Below are 20,216 nucleotides of genomic sequence, written 5' to 3'. Positions count from 1 at the left end.
GCCTAAGTGTTCTCAAAGACAGGTCACACCTAGTGTGAAGACAGGAACTGAGTAAACCCCATTCCCTAAAGATAAAAAGCTCATTCTCTGCTTTATGGGAACCCACTCACTACATTCCCACACTGGGGGTTTTGAAGAGAGACATTTATGCAGCAAAACTGCTTTGGATGAGAGTGCTGCAAAACCAGAAACATTGCTGTGTCTTCTCAAACATCTGCCTCAGTCCAGTTTTAGATAGAGACACTTCCTCCCACAAATCACTGATTGCACATGAAACAGGATTTGGGCTATGCTCAAGTTTTTAAAAGATTGTCTGGAGCAGTTGGTTTCCCTGTATTTTCCAGTAAAAGGTTCAGCGAGGCACTTACTAAAACAAACAATCCCCCATTATTTTAGTAATGTACAAGTAGCACTTACATCCAACAAACAGAACAAAAGATGCTCTCTTACAAACTCACTTCCTACCCTGCAGACACAATGGTTTGTACAATAACACCACCCTCTGCCAAGAGATTCCAGTAGAAGACACAGTGACTCAAAAGAAACAAAGTGTAAGTTTATTGGACGTCAACATTTCTTAGTCAAGATCTAAGTAAAGAAAACACACAGTAGAAAAAGTTGTACAAAGCAGCAATGGATTTACATTACATTAAAGAAAAAGTTGCCTTAAGCTAATAAGTCTCAGTCCTAAAAAAAGTAAAAACCCATCCTGGTGTATTGAACAGATATAGAATGTATAATGTATACAGGATTATAAACCCAGAGTTGCTTGTCTTACTTCTATAATCCTTTAAAATGACAAGTGATTTTGTGTAACTAACTGGAAAACTCTCTAGAAAATATATTGGATAATTCCAATTTCTAGTAGGAAACTATTCCCCTGTACCCAAGCACTTAAAGTGATCCCATTTTCCTGCTTTTTAAAAAGGGACACTGTCAAGAATAAGCCTTAAAAGATGTACTTTATGTGTATTTTGCACTTAACGCTGAAAAAGAGGGTTTGTTCTGGTTTTTCTGTACATATCTGAATTAAAGCTGCTGCTGCTGCAATAGTGGGAAGCTTGTGTCTTTAAAAGATAATGTGTATCACTACGTCTGGAAAAGGAAAAAAAAGGATTGAGTCCTTTATTCTGGAATAGTGAGAGGAAAAGCAATATGAAAATTCAGCTTAACCCACCAAATTCAGTTACATTTTTCAGACATCCTTGCAACAACTGAGGCTGCCCATAATAGAATTTTCAAGCAGCTCAAGTGTTATGACTCAATTTGTTTTTAAATTCTTCAATATTATTTATTACTATAAAGTAGTTCTAATATAGGTATATTCATTTTCTGTACCCAGCCTTTCTCTTGATAGTGTCCCTTTTCGTAGAGCAGTTACAGTACAGTTTTTTCACAAGTCATTTTAAATAAACAAGAATCAATAACATTAAAAATACTATCAGGCTGTGTTCAGCAACAACAGAAAAAATATTTTAACACTGATTCAATAACAGCAACACTAAAAAAACCCCCAACCAAAACAAACATATAAAAAAACCAACAAAAACCAACCCCCTAAGCTTGTTTTGATTTTTACCTAAATCTTCTGGTAGGAAAATGTAAACAATTTTATTGAACAGTATAGGCACATGCCAGATTACAGGCTCATGCCAGATATTTGCAGCCCCACTGTTAGAGCCAAGAAATTAGGCATAGTCTGTCCTTATCCCATGGGAGGAACTCGTTTTAACACTGGAAGCTTGGAACGGCAACAGAGAACATGCAGAGCTTTGGAGCAAACCCATGTGTCCCCCTTGGGGAAAATGAACAACATCAGGCAAAAAAACCTCCTGGATGTTCCTGCCTTGCTTCTTAGAGCTGCTCGGGGTCACAGATAATGCAACATCTCATTTTTGAAACAGCCCAGACAAACTCTGGGCTCACTCTCTTCACCAGGTTATCTCCTCCATCACCTGCCACAGGGTGTTTCACTCTCCCTGAACAATAACCCAAAACTAGAGACAGTTCTGTCACTGGTTCCTGTGTTTTGCTGCCATTGCTCACTTTCAAGGTTGGTCATGGTCCCAATTCAGCAAAGAACTTGCACAGAACAATTTAAGAAAAAAAAAAAAAAAAAAAGACTGATCTTAATGGACTTAAGATAGGCTTAGAGGCTTTGCCAACACAGTGCCTGAAAGGAAAAAAAAAGTCCCAAACCAAAACACATTTCATGGCTCAACACTGCTCCCCTGAAATGCAACACTAGTTTCCACTCCCACTGAAGCAGGATAGTTCTCTGAGATTTATCTGATAGGTTATAAAAATAGCAAAAAAAGGACAGAATTATAGATTCTAATCTATATATTAAAACATCTGCACGTTCCTGTCACAAATTTTAGAAAAAAAAAAAAGCAAAACACTTTTTTATATTTAACAAGACCTTTAACTTTTTGTCACTTCAATACACAGCTATAAAATTAAACAAAATATGATGAAAACAGGCTTTAGCATCAATAAATTTGCCTTTTATTTTGGCTGTGGCCAAACTAGACACTCTTCAAAAGACCTTTATTTATAAACAAGCAACTAACATTTTCTTCCCATAATTTAAATTTTAAGACATATATTAAAGTTATATAAGTGGAAGCATATTTATTCCGTATCCTCCAAAATAAACACTTCTATCAAGGGCTTTTTAAGATACTGTATAAAAGCTAATAGAAAACCAGAACTGCTATATAAACATCTCATATTTAAATTTTAGAGATCCTGAATTCCTTTACTAAACAACAGGAACCAAATGTAAAACAAAAAAATTAAAAATCACACAGAACACACTCAAAGTGGAAAACAAAACTTTAAAAACCCCCTCAAAACCAAAGCAACTGAAGAAAAACTTAGGAGGCTACTTAGACCAAAAATATTTTATGGATTCTTTATAATACCTAGTATACTAGGAAAAAGGTTAGGGTTTCTTCAAAGATGTTGCACAAGGTTTTGATTTAAAGTGTGTAGAATTTATCATCATAGCACAGAGCCGAATCCCAGCTGGAAGTGAGATGGCTGTGACCCAGATGAGCTGGTTGCCACCTCCCTTCAGAAAGCACACTGAATTTTAAAAGGCTATAGTTCAACTTTCAGGCTGTTGTGCAGAGGAATCACTGAGGAAAACTTAGGAACCATTCATATTTTATACACACAGATTTTTTTAAAACATATATAAAGGGTACTTAGCAAGGCTTTATGTTTTTCTGATTTTTAAAACCAGGTTTAAGTGCAATAACCATTTTATTCTGAAATTGTTTCTGGTAAGAAAGAAATTTATAGTTTTATTAAGTGGAATAAAAAAGTCAGTAACTGGAAACGTCACTATTAAGCAAGTACCTTGTTTTAACTGCAATGCCACTGAAAGAGTTTAACTGATACTCAAGCAAATTAGCCTAATCATACTCACCACAGTTTGCCTGAAAGAGGACAAAAAAGAACAACATGTTACTTTCAGGGGTGTCTAGTAGCAATTTTAGATCATAAGAAAACTAAGCAGAAGAGGCTTGAAACTAACATTGCAAATTTTTGGTAGCTGAAAAAAATCAGGGGTCCATCCTGAGCTGATTCTTTCAAACTTCACTTACAGGAAAAATAGTTAAATATCTGTTGGGAAAAAAAAGATGGTGGCACACTTGGCTTTCACTGAGAAAAATCTGGTGTGTGCCTAAGGGTGCCCATCCTCAGATTCTTAGGAGTTACACTTGTGCTTGATTTTGCTGAATCCCAGCATCAGCTTGCAATTTTAGCTTTTGAACTTGGGATACTGAAAAAACAGTTACACACATGGTTTACACAGGGAATTCAAGCCTCGCTCCGGCTCCCCCTGAAACTGGTGACCAAACTCCTGCTGGTTTCAGTGGACACAGACTGGGCTCTGACTCAGCAGGGTGGAATTACATCCCCCTTCTCCCAGCCCAGCAGGGGGAACATTGGTCAGGATCATAAACACAGTTTGCATCATTTATGTTCACTCTAACCCACCACCCCTCCACTAAGTTAAAATTCTAGCAAAATAATATCTCACTGTTGGTTCACCTCCTACTTCTGGGTAAATATTTCCTTGACTTACAGAAAAAAATTGGACCCTTACTATAGCTCCTGGTAAATATGTGTGATCCTACTTACACTAAATGCTCCAGTTGCCACTTGAGGTAAAATAATGGAAGCACACAGAATATCTGCAGCCCATTATTACCACAATTTTCAACAAATTGGAAAATTGCAACACAGTCACATATGAGTAAAGCGGCAGAAAGAACTACTCTATATGCATTGTATCCATAAAATGCAGTGATTGTAGTGTGATTTTCTCCTCTGCTTTGAGCTGGATATGTACGCTTAATACAAATTTCAAATACATACTTCTTCATTTATACAGGTGTCTACACAAATATTTACATTTTTAGGTTTTCTTAAAACATATCTTTGTACTTCATGGCTGAGCTTATTACTTGTGTTTAGAAACACAACTCGTCTTCTCTCCCTTAACGAGCTCTCTCTGTATGATTTATTAATTATACATTCCTTTGTAGTTAAAATTACAAACAGTTGTACAAATAGTGGAAACAAAACTATGAAACTTGTCTGACATCCATTCAACCTCAGTTCATGTTATAAACAGTACCATTTGCATTATGATGGCTGTTACACAATGACTTCAGCTACCCAAGTATCCATAGGAAATTAGTCTTTGGGACATTATATAAAGCAAAGTACCCCCTCTCTCAATTTTCCTTAGAAAGTTATGATTAAATGGCTGAAAGCAGGCTTGCTGCTACTTCTTATATAAAATCTTAATAATATTGCTGACTTTAGATTCTATTTTAATTTGCACAAGTTCCATACAACAACAAAACAATTCTATGTTCCCTTAAAATAGCAAACATTCGTATCCAATAACATCAAGATTACTCAAACTTGAGGTTTATTTGTTATTGCTAAAAGTTTCTGAGACCTAAGTCAATACAGCAAGACACTCCATCATCCACTTCCTCTCAAACTGCCAGTGCATGGCAACCACTTACATGGAGCTTGTGTGTGTTGGTTTCTTTTTGAAAAACAAATGATGACGTTGGTTACAGTATTTTACTACTATAAGCTCACAGTTAGAATCCAAATTGTTGTTTCTCTTTCTTTTAATATGTAACTTTATATATAATACACACGCACACACCAACATCACGGGATGAAGATCCATGCACACAATCCAGATGCAATTGTACTTCAGTGTCAAATGAAATAAAATAAAATTTATTCTCTTACTATACCCAGAACACAGTATTTTAAATTACTCTGCTTTCTACCTACTAACCAAGTTATAGTTTTCCCTAATCTTCAAATCCAAGCAGCATCACAAATTCCAGATTTACCATCATCATCCATCATCATTTTGATCCTCTTAAATTTGTAGTCTATGTGGCAGGCCTCTGAGATCCTGAATACAGCCCCCCCAAACCAGCCCTGCAAGGGTTCTGTTAAAGCTAATTGTGTGTCTGTTCATGGCTCCAGAGGCTGAAAGCCGTCTTGAAAGTCCTGTGGCAGAGTTTGCACATGTACTGTCTCTTGAAGGTGATTGCCGAGAGCGGCGGGGCGTGGTAGAAGAGCGTGTCTGACTCCTGCGGCACAAACAGCTTCTCAGTAGTACCGGAGCTTTCCGGCAAGCCCGTGGGGCTGTCGGGCTCCAAAGGCTGGATTTTGGGGAGTGGAGGTGGTGGGGGTAAGGGTGGGGGTGATGGGGAATTAGCTGGTGGACATATCTCAGGCTCCTTATTTGTGGACTCCTCTGCAGCCTGGGACATGTGAGACTGGAAGTGGCTCCAGAGGCGGAAATTCGTTCGGAAGGCCTTGTTGCACACGTGGCAAATGAAGGGCTTCACAGAGCACAGGAGCTCCTGGTGGCGCTCCAGCTGCTTGCGTAAGGTGAAAATCTTCCCACACTTTTCACAGGGCCACAAACTGGGATCTTTCTTGGAGACTACGTCCTTAGGTTCCCTGCTCGTTTCGGTGACCTCGTCCTCTATGTCATCTGCAGGCTCTTCTTTGATCTGGATTTTAAACTGCTTGGAAACACTTAAGTCTTCAGGCAGGCATGAAGAGTCTTCAGAATCAAAATTGATTTGTTCTGACGAATCACTGAACACACCGTCCTCCTTTGCAGCAACAAAATTGTTCATTTTATTGGATTCCGACTGCGGAGGCAGCCGTGATGAACTGGTGACTTCTCCATTGTGATCCAGGAGGGGCAAAGAGAAGTTCTCTGATGGAGCCATTGTGTTCTGATTGTGAACTTCAACCTGATGACGCCAGATGCTGAAGGATGATTTGAAGGTGCGCATGCACTCAAGACAAGTCAGCTTCTTGTACTCACACTTGCTTTCATGCTCGTGCTTCAGCTCTGGAGAAGAAAACCTAAGGCTGCAGTAAGGACAGACAGTGGCGTTCCTACAGAGTCGCTCATGGTTTCCCTGTTCAATAAGTGAGGAGAGCTTGGCATTGCAGAGACGGCACTGATAAACCTCCTTGTTTTCCACGGGGTTTTCAATATGAATGTGATCTTTCTGCTTAGAAGCCTTATTCCCTCCAATGGGTTTCTCCCCAGGGTGCATTTTTATGTGCTGTTTGAACTGGGAGAGGAAACGATAAGCTTTCCCACAGTAGGTACAAATATAGGCTCCTTTGGTTCTCGACCTTAAATTCCTTTTGATGACTTGTTGTGCTTGGGAAGCTGACTGGCCCTGAAAGCTCTGCTTGCCACGTCTTAGTTTCACAATCAGAGCTTTTTTGATTTCTCTCTCCCTCACAATATCAATCAGTTTTCTTTGGAATTTTTCATCCAAGAGGGCGTGAGAACTGGAAGCTGGTGAGGGATTCTTCACGATTCCATGTTGCGTCTGGCAGTGCGTCCACACTTTGAAATTGGTGTGGAATCTCTTGTGGCAGATGTCACAAGCATAGGGCTTCTCTGGATTGTGATACATGTTAACATGGCGATGAAGACCTGCTGTTGATCTGAAAATTTTAAGGCAGTGTTTACATTTAAATTTTTTATTTGGTCTTGCTTCTTCCATCTCACTGTATTCATCTTTACTGACGTCAGAATCAGGGAAATCGGCATCAAGGTGCGTGGGGCTTGAGCCTTCCTCAAAGTTCTCTTCTGAGCCAGGAGAACCCTGCTCATCCGCCTTCAGCTTCTTGAACGGTAGCCTCCTATCATCCTGGAACCTCCTTTTGGCTGGAAGTCTGCTTGGTTCCTTACGGTCATCCTCAGTTTTAAAAGCAAAGTCTTTGTTTGCCGATGCTGCAGCATCCCCCACCGTGACTCGTATGATTTCAGCAGGATCTGAGAGGGGACTGCTGGGCTCAGTTTTGATCCGCACCTCTGAGAGAGGGGAGGCCACCTCCCGATCCATTGACTGAGAGGCACTGAAAGACCTAAGGCGATGTGGGTGTATTACCTGTGGCTTCTCATCCAAGGCCGACTTCTCCGATGACTCTTTCAAGGATGACTTTTGGGATGCAACATTAAATGTCTTCTGGGAATCATTAGTTCCCGGTGAGGAGCACGAGGATACCTGCGCAGGTTTTAGGTCAACAGAAGGTGAGTAAATAGGAACTTGGCTGTCCATAGACAGTGACCTTCGAAGGAGACTTTTTACAAGGGGCCCACTTCTGTCAATACTTTGGTTTTCTGGGCCAGACCCACTAGATGGGATTACCAGCCCTAACTTGGAATAGTAGAGCAAATTCCTGTCTTCCCCTTGACCATTTCCTTTTCCTGTCTCTCGCAGCAGAAACGTGGACTCTGCTGCCCCACGCAGAGACAAGACTGGTGGACGTGGTCTTTTCAATGACATCTCTGCAACTTTTCCTCTCAGAAGCTGAGCGCTACTTCCTGGCTCACCGCTTGCCATTTCTTTCTCTGCCAAAGACATCTGAGGCAGCACCATGTTCCTTTTCACTAAAGCACCTCTGCTCTGATCCTCCACAGTTCCAGAAGTTTCATGAACCTTTGTATAGCTCACAGGGCCTTCTTTCAGCCACCTCCTTTCAGTCAGTGATAAGTTGTGAAGGGTTTCAGTTGGTTTTGTTACCTGTGGTCTGCTGCCAGCTTTGACAGCCACAGAGGGTGAAGGTTTAGGAGTATGGCTTAAGTCATGTTGTGTTTGATTTACGCTTTTCGCTTGTGCTTCAATTCTGTTCTGACAGACGATGACACTTCTCTTCTGAGAACTACTTTCATCTTCATCTTGGTAGAGTATTTTTTTCATAGGACAAGAAGGAAAAGGAGCTTGAGGACTCTTGGAAACAATGTTTGTAAGAAAAGATATTCCAAGGCTGTAGCCCAGTTCTTGCACAGCTGCGAGGCTGCCTTTCTCAATGAACAAGGATGAAGAATAAATGTAGTTCAACACATTATCAAAAGCATCTGGCTCACAAAAGTCGAGCTGAAACACTGACTGAGACTCATTCTCCTTATTTGTGAAGAGAGTCTGGAAATATTCACTGCTGGCAGCCAGAACATTCTTATGAGCTCGGAATTTCTGGTCTCCTACGATCAGCACGACGTCACACAGCTGTCCCTTGAGACGCTCCTCGTTCAGGGTGCTCAGGAGGGAAATGGCATGTGCTGGATTTATGTAATGCAAGAGCCCCTCCATGATTCTGATGTCCCTGAAAAAGAACAACAACAACAAAGCTGTAGGTTGCCTTATATGAATTGTTAGAGACAAACACATCTCCTGTACTTTGTAAACTGGCAAAACCACCATCAAACAGTGATTGAAGAAACAGCTTGTCTGGAGGAAAGGCTTGGGAATGAAACACAACTGGTAGCCCCAAAAAAAGGCACAGGCATAGGAAGAACCAGCTTATCTTCCCACTTTCAAATATCCTTCTAATTGCTAATCTTATACCAAGAATATTGCACCTAACTAACTGGGGGATGGATGGATGGATGGATGGATGGATGGATGGATGGATGGATGGATGGATGGATGGATGGATGGATGGATGGATGGATGGATGGATGGATGGATGCTGGATGGATGGATGGATGGATGGATGGATGGATGGTGGATGGGATGGATGGGTGGATGGATGGATGGATGGATGGATGGATGGATGGATGGATGGCTGGATGGATGGCTGGATGGATGGATGGCTGGGTGGATGGGTGGATGGGTGGATGGGTGGATGGGTGGGCTGTGTTCTAATACACCTCTCCACAGGGAGGAACAGTTCAATCATTTCACTCTTGATCATCTCTTTCTCTGCTTCAGCTTTATAAAGATCTTGACAACTGGATTGATAAACTCTGGACTCTTGGATCAGGTATACAAGGCTTAGTTACAGCAACTCACCTTTCTGAAGCTAAGCAACCCTGACAGTCTCCTGCTGACTAGACAAATTTAGGGGGTTTTGCTGTCACTTTTAATAGGACAAAGGAAAGGGTGTTAATACTGGGAAGGGAGAAGAAAACACATCATTGTCTGTCATTTAAATTCATCGTGTTTACTCATGCTTCATAAGTGCTGTTAATATTACTTCTAACTGTATGTATCACTTAAAACTGCACTGGATTCTGGGAAATGGGATTCTGGAAAACCAGGATCTGGTTTCTGGGAAATGTCAGTTTTCACTGAAGTATCCTTGCATTGCTTTTGTCAGGATGAAAAACAACCAGAGAACTGGAATCCCTGTTTCATTCATTAGCATTAGAGCACTTTATGCCTACAACTCATATATCTGAGGAACAGTTACCCTTGGTTGCATCCAAGAGCACAGTAAGGATAAATTAAGCTGAATTAAGCTGCAGTGCAGAAATCTCCATGATCAATGTGCTTCAAAACACAGCCCATTCCATACTTGATATGTCTTGATAACTCAAGCTCCTGATGAGAGCTTAACAAAAGAAGATAACCAGGTTTTAAGTTAAACAAAGAAATTCAATGGCAGGAGTTGCAATTTATATATCTGTGCACAAGAACACACATAGAGAAATCAACAATACTAAATTCTCTTATTTTTTTCATGGACACTCTCTACACTACCTCCATGGTGGTTGTAAAACAAGTCAATGATGTGTCTGTTAAAAGCAATTCTCTTACTTTTACAGCAGATTTGAGAAACTACTTTTTAGTTTCATTTGTACATGATATATGCAACTACAACAAAAAGGTTCCACTGTTTATCAGCTTACAAGCAAAACTGCAAAGTTTATCAAAATAAAAAAACAGTACTGAAAAGCTGCAACCCCATGGTTAACAAATGAGGATGGTAAATCTTAAAACTAATGGGTATAAATAAGTGATCAAAGTCTAAATTGGTATTATTGGGAAATAACTTAAAGGATGCTGCATGCAGTGTCTCAGGGCACTGATCATATCAAGGACTGAGCTACCACTTCTACACCTAAAAATACCAAATGAGTTCATAGTGACACGGCAACAGCAAAACCAGAATGCTGTTTCCTCACCAGATCAGTCTTTACTGAGTATTTCAGTGCCTTGTAGTGTCATTTCATAAACACTAATTTATCCTTAATTCACCTTAGATAGCTATAATGCATAATTACCCCACCACTCCATCTATAAAAAGCAGTGCAGTCAATCTCAATTTGAGAAAGCAATCTGGTTTGCTTTGCTTTCTATGTTTTACTTAAGAACACTGGGAGGATGGAGGTGGGGGAGTGAGGATGGTGGCTCATTACCCTCCTCCTTTGAGGATGTCACTGCAATTTAAAGTGGCAGAGTGTGGCTGGCCCTAATCCAGTTTCATGGTCTGAGCACCCATTAACACTTACAGAGTTGTAAGTGCTCCAGGAGGCATCTTTCCCTTCACCTGGAAGGAAGTGAGTTTGCAAACTTAAGTGATTCCTCTGGTATGCAAGTTGCAGAAGGTAAATGGAGGTAGCAAATCAACAGAGCTTAGGAATCTTTAACTATGGTGTAGAGACACCCAATAGAAGCTGCTGCATAACCCACACTTCAAGGACACAGTGGAAATAGAGTGTATTAGTCAAATGTTTTGAAATATTTTAAGATCTTTCATTTTAATCTGCTTTGCCCTTGTGTTTTTCAAACTGGCAGAGTAAACACCATGTAATTACTATGTGTCCCTCTGCCCACGTAACCCAGCAGCGCAGTGTAGCCTGTAGAGAGTGGTGTAAAATCTGCAGGACTAAAGCAGAATCCAGCAGTCACCCATCCTTCTGGCCACAGTTTCCTTCTTCTTTCCTACAACAACTTCAATTCATCACATTAAACACCGCAGACATAAACATCCCTCTAGTCACTCACGGTGCAATTTAACTCTGTCACTTTAACAGTAACCAAGGCTGCAACGTACACAAATGGCAAAGGACCAAATCAATCCTCCAAAGGCAGCTTTAATCCTGGTATTTCCTAATTCAAGGGCTTGACTTTCAGCATAATAGCCTTTAGACACAACAGGCAGAAATTAAACAAACAACAGCAAAAAAACCCACCAGAACTGTTTCACAGAGCCATTTTAAGACATTTACCCAGATCATGTGAAAGCCTGAAATATTTAGAAGTAGAAAAAAAATCAACCCAAAGAATACCCAAGTCAGAGTACAATGTGTTAAAATTTCACTACATGAATAGTTTTCAATAACAAAGTTGATCCAAGTCATCCCTGCTCTCTTGTGTTCATCTTACCTGCACACTGCAGGTCACTCCTCCTTCAGCTGCGCCAGTAAAAATATTTGCAGGCCCGTATGACGTAGCAGAACAGACAATAAATAAACACCCATTCTTTCTTTCCAAATGCTGGTTGATTTTTATAGTGAACCACATCAGGAACTACTGCATTGGCATAACTCAAGAGGCAGCAATAGGAACAGCCACAGGAGACAAGAACAAGGCTTGGCTGCCTGTGCTTAGCCCCACACAAAAGCTTGCATAGACACACAACTCTGGCAGCCTCCTCTAACACCAGATTTGGTTCCAGGTGTTTGAGTACTCCTACTTCTCACTAAGATCTTTCCTCCAGATAATCTGCTTTTATTCTCTCTAACCCTTTTTTTCCAGCCACCTTCGCTACTGACTGGAAACAAAGCTTTCTTCTTTTCTTCCATGATGTTCAGGTGACATCATGGAAACAGCAGGAGCACATCAGGAAATCTCCCACAGTCTGGTGGCAGGTGCCTTATGCCACAGCAGCTGCTGGTCCTCAGGAGGAACAGTGACTAAGCTTAGACTCCAGACCAAGGAAGGGCCAGTGCAGCAGGAACCCTTCAGAGGCCACAAAGAGATTTTAGTGTCAGCCTTCACAGAATCACAGATGGGTCAGGCTGGAAGGGACCACAGTGGGTCAGCTGGTCCAAACTCCCTGCTCTAGCAGGGCCATCCCAGAGCACACAGCACAGGATTGTGTCCAGATGGTTCTGGAATATCTCTAGAGAGGGAGACTTCACACCCTCTCTGGACAGTCTGTCCCAGTTCTCTGTCACTGCACGGGGAAGAAGTTCTTCCTCATGCTCAGGTGGAACTTCCTAGGCATCAGTTCTGCCCATTTTCTCTTGTCCTGTTTCTGGGCACCTCTCAGTCATCCCTTCTCCAAGTTGAACAGGCTCAGCTCCCATAGCCTTTCCTTCTAAGAGAGATGTCCCAGTCCTCTAATTCCCTCCTTCAACAGCCCTCCACTGATCTCAGAAAACTAGATTTCAAAAACCTAAGTACCATATTTGGTATAACATTGTTTTTATTTTATATTTTGAATAAGGACAGAAAAAGATGCCTCCACTATTTCAAAATAACTTTTGTAAAATAAAAGAAATCTCAGGAAAGCTCTTTACAAGGGAAGGGTCAAAAAGCTTAATATTAGACCAAATAGTTTCTTGATCTTCAACAGCAACCTCCCTTTGAAGTGGTAGCTCCCCTTCCTTTCCTCTGTTCCTTACTCTCATTCTCCTCCTAGCCCTGTGCTACTCTCCCCTTCCTCTCACCAACTCTGCTTATTTGATCTCCCAGTGAGTTAATTCAAGTCCTTAAAATTAAACAGGGAACAAAAAGAAATAAAATAATTCCAGAATTTTAGATCTGTTTGCTATTTTCTAGGATGGGCAGCTTAATCAGCTCACTGAGAGCATCAGGGTTCCAGCAAGAGGAGCCATGCACCTGCCCATTCTTTGTCAGAAAGTTGTTCCATCAGCTTCCTCCACCTGAAATTTCACCTTTAGAAACAACAGAGCCACCAACTTTACAGCTGAAACATCCCAGGCAGAATCAGGCAGATATTTAGGTGTGGTTTCAGTATAACAGCTGCATCCTCAAATACATGAGCAACTAAGAGATGTTGATATTGCCTTCTGATTTCCAGGATAAGGAAATCACTGTCAGCAGAAGCTCCATTGACAGCGTGCTGTGGGGGGCAGTGGGAAAGAGGATGTTCTGAAACCCTCTCTGAGATGCAATAATGCAGCAAGGAGGTGCCAGGGCTGCGAGGAAGTGCAGGTGGAAGAAGAAAATATGAGGATGGAGGAGGAAACACACAGAAGATACTGAACAGGTTTAAACAGGGAAAACACACAAGAAGCATGGCAGGGACAAACCCACTAAAGAAAGCAAAGAAATGTGGATTATAAGACTCAGCCAAAACATACAAGTGACTTCCTGGGCAACCCCTGGAAAATGCAGGAACATTGCATTCATTTGAGTGCTTTGCTGAGGATCTGATGGCTCTGACAATTCTGGTGCTGTTTCAGACACCAGAAGAGTAGAAAGGTCCCCTACTTGTCTGTTACAAGTCCAGATGAAAAAGGCACCTACACTGCCTAAGCTTCCACTCAAGGACCCTATGCTAGATTTTATTATTTGAATTTGACAACAGTTTATAAAATGTCTTTTCTCCCATCAACACTATCTGTGTTGCCTTTGCAACACAGATACTCTTCCACAGCACATACAGATTTACACATCTCCCTATATACACCCAAAACCTGTAGGTAAAAGCTGCAAATCCACACAGGAATATTGTTTGCATTTCTATAATATTTTTCTACCTAAATACTTAAATAAATAATCTCTTGCTGCATGTTTGGGGGTTATGTCTTCCTGGATTTAATGAAATAAGATCTCATTGCTATGGCTGTTTTCCACTGCAGACAGCACTGTGAATTCTCCATGAAAACAAACGTTTCTCATTTCCAATAGTCAGCAGCACAGAGAGACTCACTGGTATGAAGACAGGCACAAAATCAGATTAATAACATGCTTGCCAGTGTGTGAAATTGATGGACTAATTTCTGCCTATTTATCCTCCACACATATAAAGGCAGAAATTTAGGGAGAGAAAAAGAAGAAATTTTATAATCATAGATTTACAGAATGGTTTGGGAAGGGACCTTAAGGATCACCCAGTTCTAACGCCCCTGCCATGGGCAGACACCTCCCTCTAGACCAGGTTGCTCAGAGTCCCATCCACCTGGCCTTGAACACTTCCAGAGATGGGGCAATCTGTGCAAGTGCCTCACCACCCTCAGAGTAAACAATTTTTTTCCAATATCTAATCTAAACCTACTTTCAGTTTGAATATTCTGTTGTCTATTTTGCCCTACGCTCTAGACAGATAATTCGCAGCTAACCTGAAACAGACATGAAACTGACTCAGAAATTAGAGGCTACTTTTCCCATTCAGATCATACCCTCAGTTTCACGTTCTGACACTTAAAATAGCTCCCCCTGACGTGCAGCAAACTACAGAATGCCAGCGTACAAAGCTCCTCTTGTCATTCCCATTCTTGTTTACAACCCAGCAGCAGCTCAGGGTGCAATTTCATCCTACTCTCAGAGCAGCCTGAGGAGGGATCGCTCCTGCAAGGAGCAGCCCGTGTCTCCTCCTCCCCCTCCAAGGAAAGGCTCCCTGTGTGAGAGCAGGGAGCGGATCCAGTGACAGGATGGAAGGGACAGGGCAGGGAAATGCTGCCTGGGAGCTCTCAAAGTTCTTCCTGAACCAGTTAGTGAAGATTAAATCACATCAAACACAATTTGATATTTGTCCTGGCCTCCATGACTGGACTAAAAGGTGTGTAACTCATCCTCCAAATTGCTGTAAACTAAATAAAAATATTAAAAAGTTTAAAAATACTTTTCCCTAGGAGTTCTTCATCTTTCACTCCCTTGAAATGTTTCTTTTGTAATGCAAAATACAAAGCAACGTTTGCTTTGTAATGTTGCAAATAAACTCTCTGATTGGACAAACCTGAAACGCTTGATGGCCATCAAATTTAAACACCTACAGAAATCTCATCTCCAGAAATACTTCTTGGAATTTTTTGGTAAGAGATGCATGAAATTTGAAGAATTGCAGACCAAATGTGTACACTTGTACTATTTCTACACGTTGATTTTATTGTTTTATTGGCAATGCTGAGATATACTTATCAAATGGAGTAATATTCAGTCATCTGCTTTACTAGATGAGACACATTAACTGGCCTAACTCACATTAAAAAGTTGTCAACATACACCTTTTAATTTTGCTCATGTAGTAAAAATGACAAACCCTAATTGTCATATTTCTATTGCTATAATGGTGCTTTTCACAGGCACAATGTATTTTGGATGGGAAGAGAAGCCACACATCCCTGTAATGTACTTTTCCATCAACAAAATAGTGTTTACACTAAGGTTTCTTTAAGAAAATGAGACATGAGGGGGGAAAGCCATACATTTAATCTGAAAAATGCAGAATATAAAAGCTGAGCCTAAAAAATTCCAAGTGAGAAAGTTATGATTCAGGGAATGCAGGTATATCCCTACCACTGAAGAGATCCAAAGAAAATGTCATTCAGCCATCACTGATTCTGGACAAGAGACTGGGAAGATGACACAGGAAAGACAACAGCAATTTTAGCTGAGTTTTACCTTCAGAGATTTACAAGCTCATGAATAGCATGTGGAAGATTTTCAGTTTACTCCAGTCCACATGCAACTGAAGATAGGCTATGTCTTACATAGTTAAAAACAATTCAGCTCCATGAACAAGAGCTGTATTTTCTTTACTCCTCAGAAGTATTTATGAGAACGGAGATGGTCATATTTTTAGTGGAATTCCAGAAAATCTGGCCTTTAACCTCAACAGCTGAAGGACTGTACTCAGAGTTATGTCTTGGTACAAAATAAACAAATTCCTTTTGGTTATGACAGACTGAGTGTGGCAGTGATTAGAAATCACTGTAACTCTGCTGCTTTTCCTTCCATGGCTCTTAATTTACATTAAAAGGGGCTTTGTGAGGCATATTTGCTGTCCCAAGTACTCTGTTTTTTAGAAGTGCTCTGAAGATACTCACAAATGTGTCCAGAGCAGATTGTGAGGGGGTGGAGGGGACACTCTCTGTGCCCTGTGTCAGAACTGTCCCTGCAGTAACCACAAATTGTCAGAGGTTGATGAGAATGAGTTGCAACCTAAATGCTACTCACACCGTTCAGTACTGAGGTAGGATAAACCTTGGATAAGGAGATTAATGCTGCCAGACATAAAAGGGAAAAATATTTCTCCCTTTCCCAAAGAATGCAATTTAGCTGTATGCAAATTACTATCTAAGGAAAAGTTTTGTGGCATTTAAAACAAATATTTATTTGGCCAAAGGATTTTTCATGTCTTTTCATCAGAGTTTATGGAGAGAATTTGCACAAGAAGGATGTGGTGTTTCACTGCATCTCAGAAGGAAAACCCCTCAACAATCAAGACCAGGGGATTTTAAACTTAGATTTGTGATGGACAGCAAGACTGATGAACTGATGGGGATGGAAGGAATTTAGGAAGATTGAAGACCTGCCCAACACTTTCTTTCCTTGTTCATAAAATATGCCTGAACTGTTCCAAAACAGCAAAAAGTAGTCAATAAGAAAAGACAACAAATTTCTTTTTATTTCACTGCCAACTGAAAGAAAATATAAGAGAACTGATGTCTTTAATAATATCAGTAGGGGAAAAAAATGGAAACACTACAGTACAAAGACTAATATTAAACTACAACAAATATTTGGAAAGGACCCCTCCCCCCACCCCGTACAGAACACCTATTTTAAAGCAGGGCATATTGCAGGCTTTGCATGACTTTGCTGCTTCTGAAGACTTTTGTTGATCTCTGAGGATCTCAGATCATCTCATGAGACAGATTTCAAAATGAAGGCGCTCAGTTGCTCAAAAGTTTAATGGGAGCTGAAATTGTTGCAACTGCAGCGTGTGACTCAGAGCACAGCCCCTCCCAGTGCCGAACAAACCTTGTGCTGATTACAGCTCAACTTCCTCTCCCCTCCGAGTCCACACTTGGTCACACACTGAAGTTATCACCATTTTGCAGATAAAGCAAATTTCAAAACCCTGAAAGCTCCAGCAGGTTGGTTTTTAACAGGAACTGCTTCATATCCTGAAGCTCAAAACAGCTTCAATACAGTAAGAAAGCTCAAGGCTTTCTGTCAAGTTGTCCTTTTAAATCCAAAGGTTGAACTACCCCTAACTAATATTGAGGAAAGTGTGATCAGCCAGATCATCAGAGCACTTAATTCTCTGTGTGCAAATATTCTCCTGCATCACACACAAAAATCCCCCATGAGCTCAGAAAACCTAATTCTCAGTAATATCCAGCTTCTACTGATCCAGGGAGTTCTCAGTGTGAGATGGATGTGGCAGAGTATCACCCTGGCACATGGAACCTACACATGGGAACAGGAGGCACAAAAGTTCACATTTATCACTGAATGAACAGCACAAAAAGGACTTTGGGAACTTCCTAAAGCTGCTGCCTGATTTATATTCAATAAGAATGCTAAGGTGGTCTAAAGGATAAGGTACCTTGAACATTGAAGCAGAATCAGGGGAGCCCACAAGTGGTGAAATCCCCAAGGAATCCTACAGCTGAGAACTCTGGTGGTTCTAATTTGTGACATCTCCCTGCAAGCCCCTGCTGAGAACATGTAAATGACAGCTCTTGAAATGGTCAGGATCCAGTCAGGATGGGTGGACTTTCCACAAGTAAACAAAATATTCTTAAGGAATTACAACTCTGCAGCATATGGGTGAAACACACATCTGAGAGAATGGGATGTCGGATCCCCTCCACCCAAGAGATGGCCACATAATTCGGGTTTTTTTTGCTAACAAGGTTTATAAAAACAGTTGCTTAAATTTGCTCCAAATTTCCCCTCAAGAGGATCAGCATAACGTTGGTGGAAAATTTTAGTCAGAGCACTTTGTCAGTTTGAGCAAAGTCAGAACAGAACACTAAACCTACACATAAAACAGTACTAGATTTACCTGCAGTGTGCATTTACTACTCCTGATTTAATATCAAAAGACTTCCTGTATAAAAATACATTTTAAAAAAATCTAGTTTCACAATAATTTATCTAAGGATAAAATATTAATTTTAATTTAACTACAAGATATTCAGTGTATTCACAAAAAGCTCTGTGATTGTGTAATTCATCACAATCTCTTCTTGTATGTACAGCCTACCTACCTCTTACTTCCACTGGGAGTCCAACTACAAAATAAAAGGAAGAGCTACTAAAGCAATTGCTATTTAATTATTAAGATGAGCTTACTCAGTACACACACATTCCACAATTATTTCCTGTCGAATAGAAACTCCTTGTAGTTTTTCTTCTGTTTATTTATACGAGCCTCATCCAATATGAGCATAACATCAGCTTGGGTTTTACAGAGGACTACAGCAAAGATCTTTCTGACAGCTGTGAGCAGGGAAAACACCTTCCACAACTTTCTGTGCATAGGCAAAGCCCACCATTGAGGATCTCCCCACCTGGCTGTGAAATGTGCTTCATCCTTCTGATGAATAATCCAGCCCAAGAGTGCTCGGACCAGCAAATTCACACTGTGTTTACAGAACCACAGAATGGGTCAGGCTGGAAGGGACCACAGTGGGTCATCTGCTCCCACCTCCCTGCTCCAGCAGGGTCATCCCAGAGCACACGGCACAGGGTTGTGTCCAGATGGTTCTGGAGTATCTCCACTGAGGGAGACTCCACAGCCTCTCTGGACGATCTGTCCAGTGCTCGGGCACCGCAAAGCAAAGTTCTTATGCTGAGGTGGAATGTCTGTGCATCAGGTCCCAGCCACTGCCGGGCACCACCGAGCAGAGCCCGGTCCATCCTCGGACACCTCCCCTTTCTAGACTGACAGACATTGACGAGGTTTGGTACCTGTCTGCACTTACACGCGGGGACCTCGCTGGGGGGAGATGAAACGCGCTCTCCCTTCCAGGCACACCGGGGAGGAGCCGTGTCACAGTCACGGCCCTCCCGGCGCCTTTCTCTTGTTCTAGAGCTCGGACAGCAGCGGGGGCAAGAGCCCGGAGTCTCCGGCGGAGGGGGAAGCGCCGGACCGCCGGTCCCTCACACCCCTCGGGCGGCCGGTCCTTCTCAGCACCGGTGCCTGGTATCGCTCACACCACCGGTCCCCAGCGTCCCTCACACCACCGGTCCCTCACGCCCTGGGGCGGCCGGACCCTCGCGGCCCTCACGCCCCGCAGCAGCGGGTAACGGGCTCCTGAGGCGCCGCAGCCCGGGGAAGCCGGAGGACGGCGCACCTCTTCCCGCTCCCCACGCTCCGCTCCCGACCCGCCTCTCCCCGCCTTCCTTCCATCCATCCTTCCTTCCATCGCTGCCGGACGCGCTCATGCGCCTTGAGCGCTTCCCCCGCGCCGCCCCCTCGGGGCTCGGGCCCAGGCGGGGCGGGCGATGTGGTGGCGGCCGCGGGCACCTCCCGCCCGCTCCGGGCGCCTGCGCCGCGCCCCGCCAAGGACGGGGGGAAGAGTTTCGTAACCGGCGCATGCGCGCGGGAGCCGCATCCCCGTTCGGTGGAGGAAGGGGGGGGGAAGGAGGAAAGAGGAAAGCAAAAAAAAAAAAAAAAAAAAAGGGGAAAAAAAAAAAAACCACCTCAGAGTTACGTCAGGAAAAGACGGATTTGTGCGCGGGGAGACCCGCACGGCGCGGGCAGCCCCCGGGACGGGCGCGACACGCGGGCGCTACTCACCCTGTCCGCCGCCCCCCCCTGCTCGCCCCCCTCGGCGCCTCCGCTCAGGGCTCAGCCCGCGCTGCCGCCGCCGCCGCCGTGATTCCATCCATCTTGAATTTGACGTCATCCCACAACCGAGGGATGAGGTCATCGCGGGGAGCGCTCGTCACGTGCGCGGCGCC

The 20,216-nt window shown here is 42.5% G+C and overlaps 1 protein-coding gene across 2 annotated transcripts; it reads right to left on the bottom strand.

Annotated features, from left to right (window-relative positions):
* Window positions 1–535: 535 nt before the first annotated feature.
* On the bottom strand, window positions 536–20,181 carry ZBTB21 (zinc finger and BTB domain containing 21). Of its 2 annotated transcripts, none has more exons than XM_009089569.4 (2): window positions 20,053–20,181; window positions 536–8,700 (listed from the first exon to the last, which is right to left on the bottom strand). In XM_009089569.4, the coding sequence occupies exon 2, from the start codon at window positions 8,685–8,687 to the stop codon at window positions 5,511–5,513; it is 3,177 nt and encodes a 1,058-aa protein (XP_009087817.3). In that variant the 5' UTR covers window positions 8,688–8,700; window positions 20,053–20,181; the 3' UTR covers window positions 536–5,510. The 2 variants fall into 2 exon arrangements, with proteins under 2 accessions (XP_009087817.3, XP_050838762.1); XM_050982805.1 differs by lacking the exon at window positions 20,053–20,181 and adding an exon at window positions 19,221–19,395.
* Between the last annotated feature and the right edge of the window lie 35 nt (window positions 20,182–20,216).

This window comes from Serinus canaria, chromosome 1 (genome assembly GCF_022539315.1).
Source record: "Serinus canaria isolate serCan28SL12 chromosome 1, serCan2020, whole genome shotgun sequence".
In the NCBI taxonomy this organism is placed as follows: domain Eukaryota; kingdom Metazoa; phylum Chordata; class Aves; order Passeriformes; family Fringillidae; genus Serinus; species Serinus canaria.
This window is presented reverse-complemented; position numbering and strand designations above follow the sequence as displayed.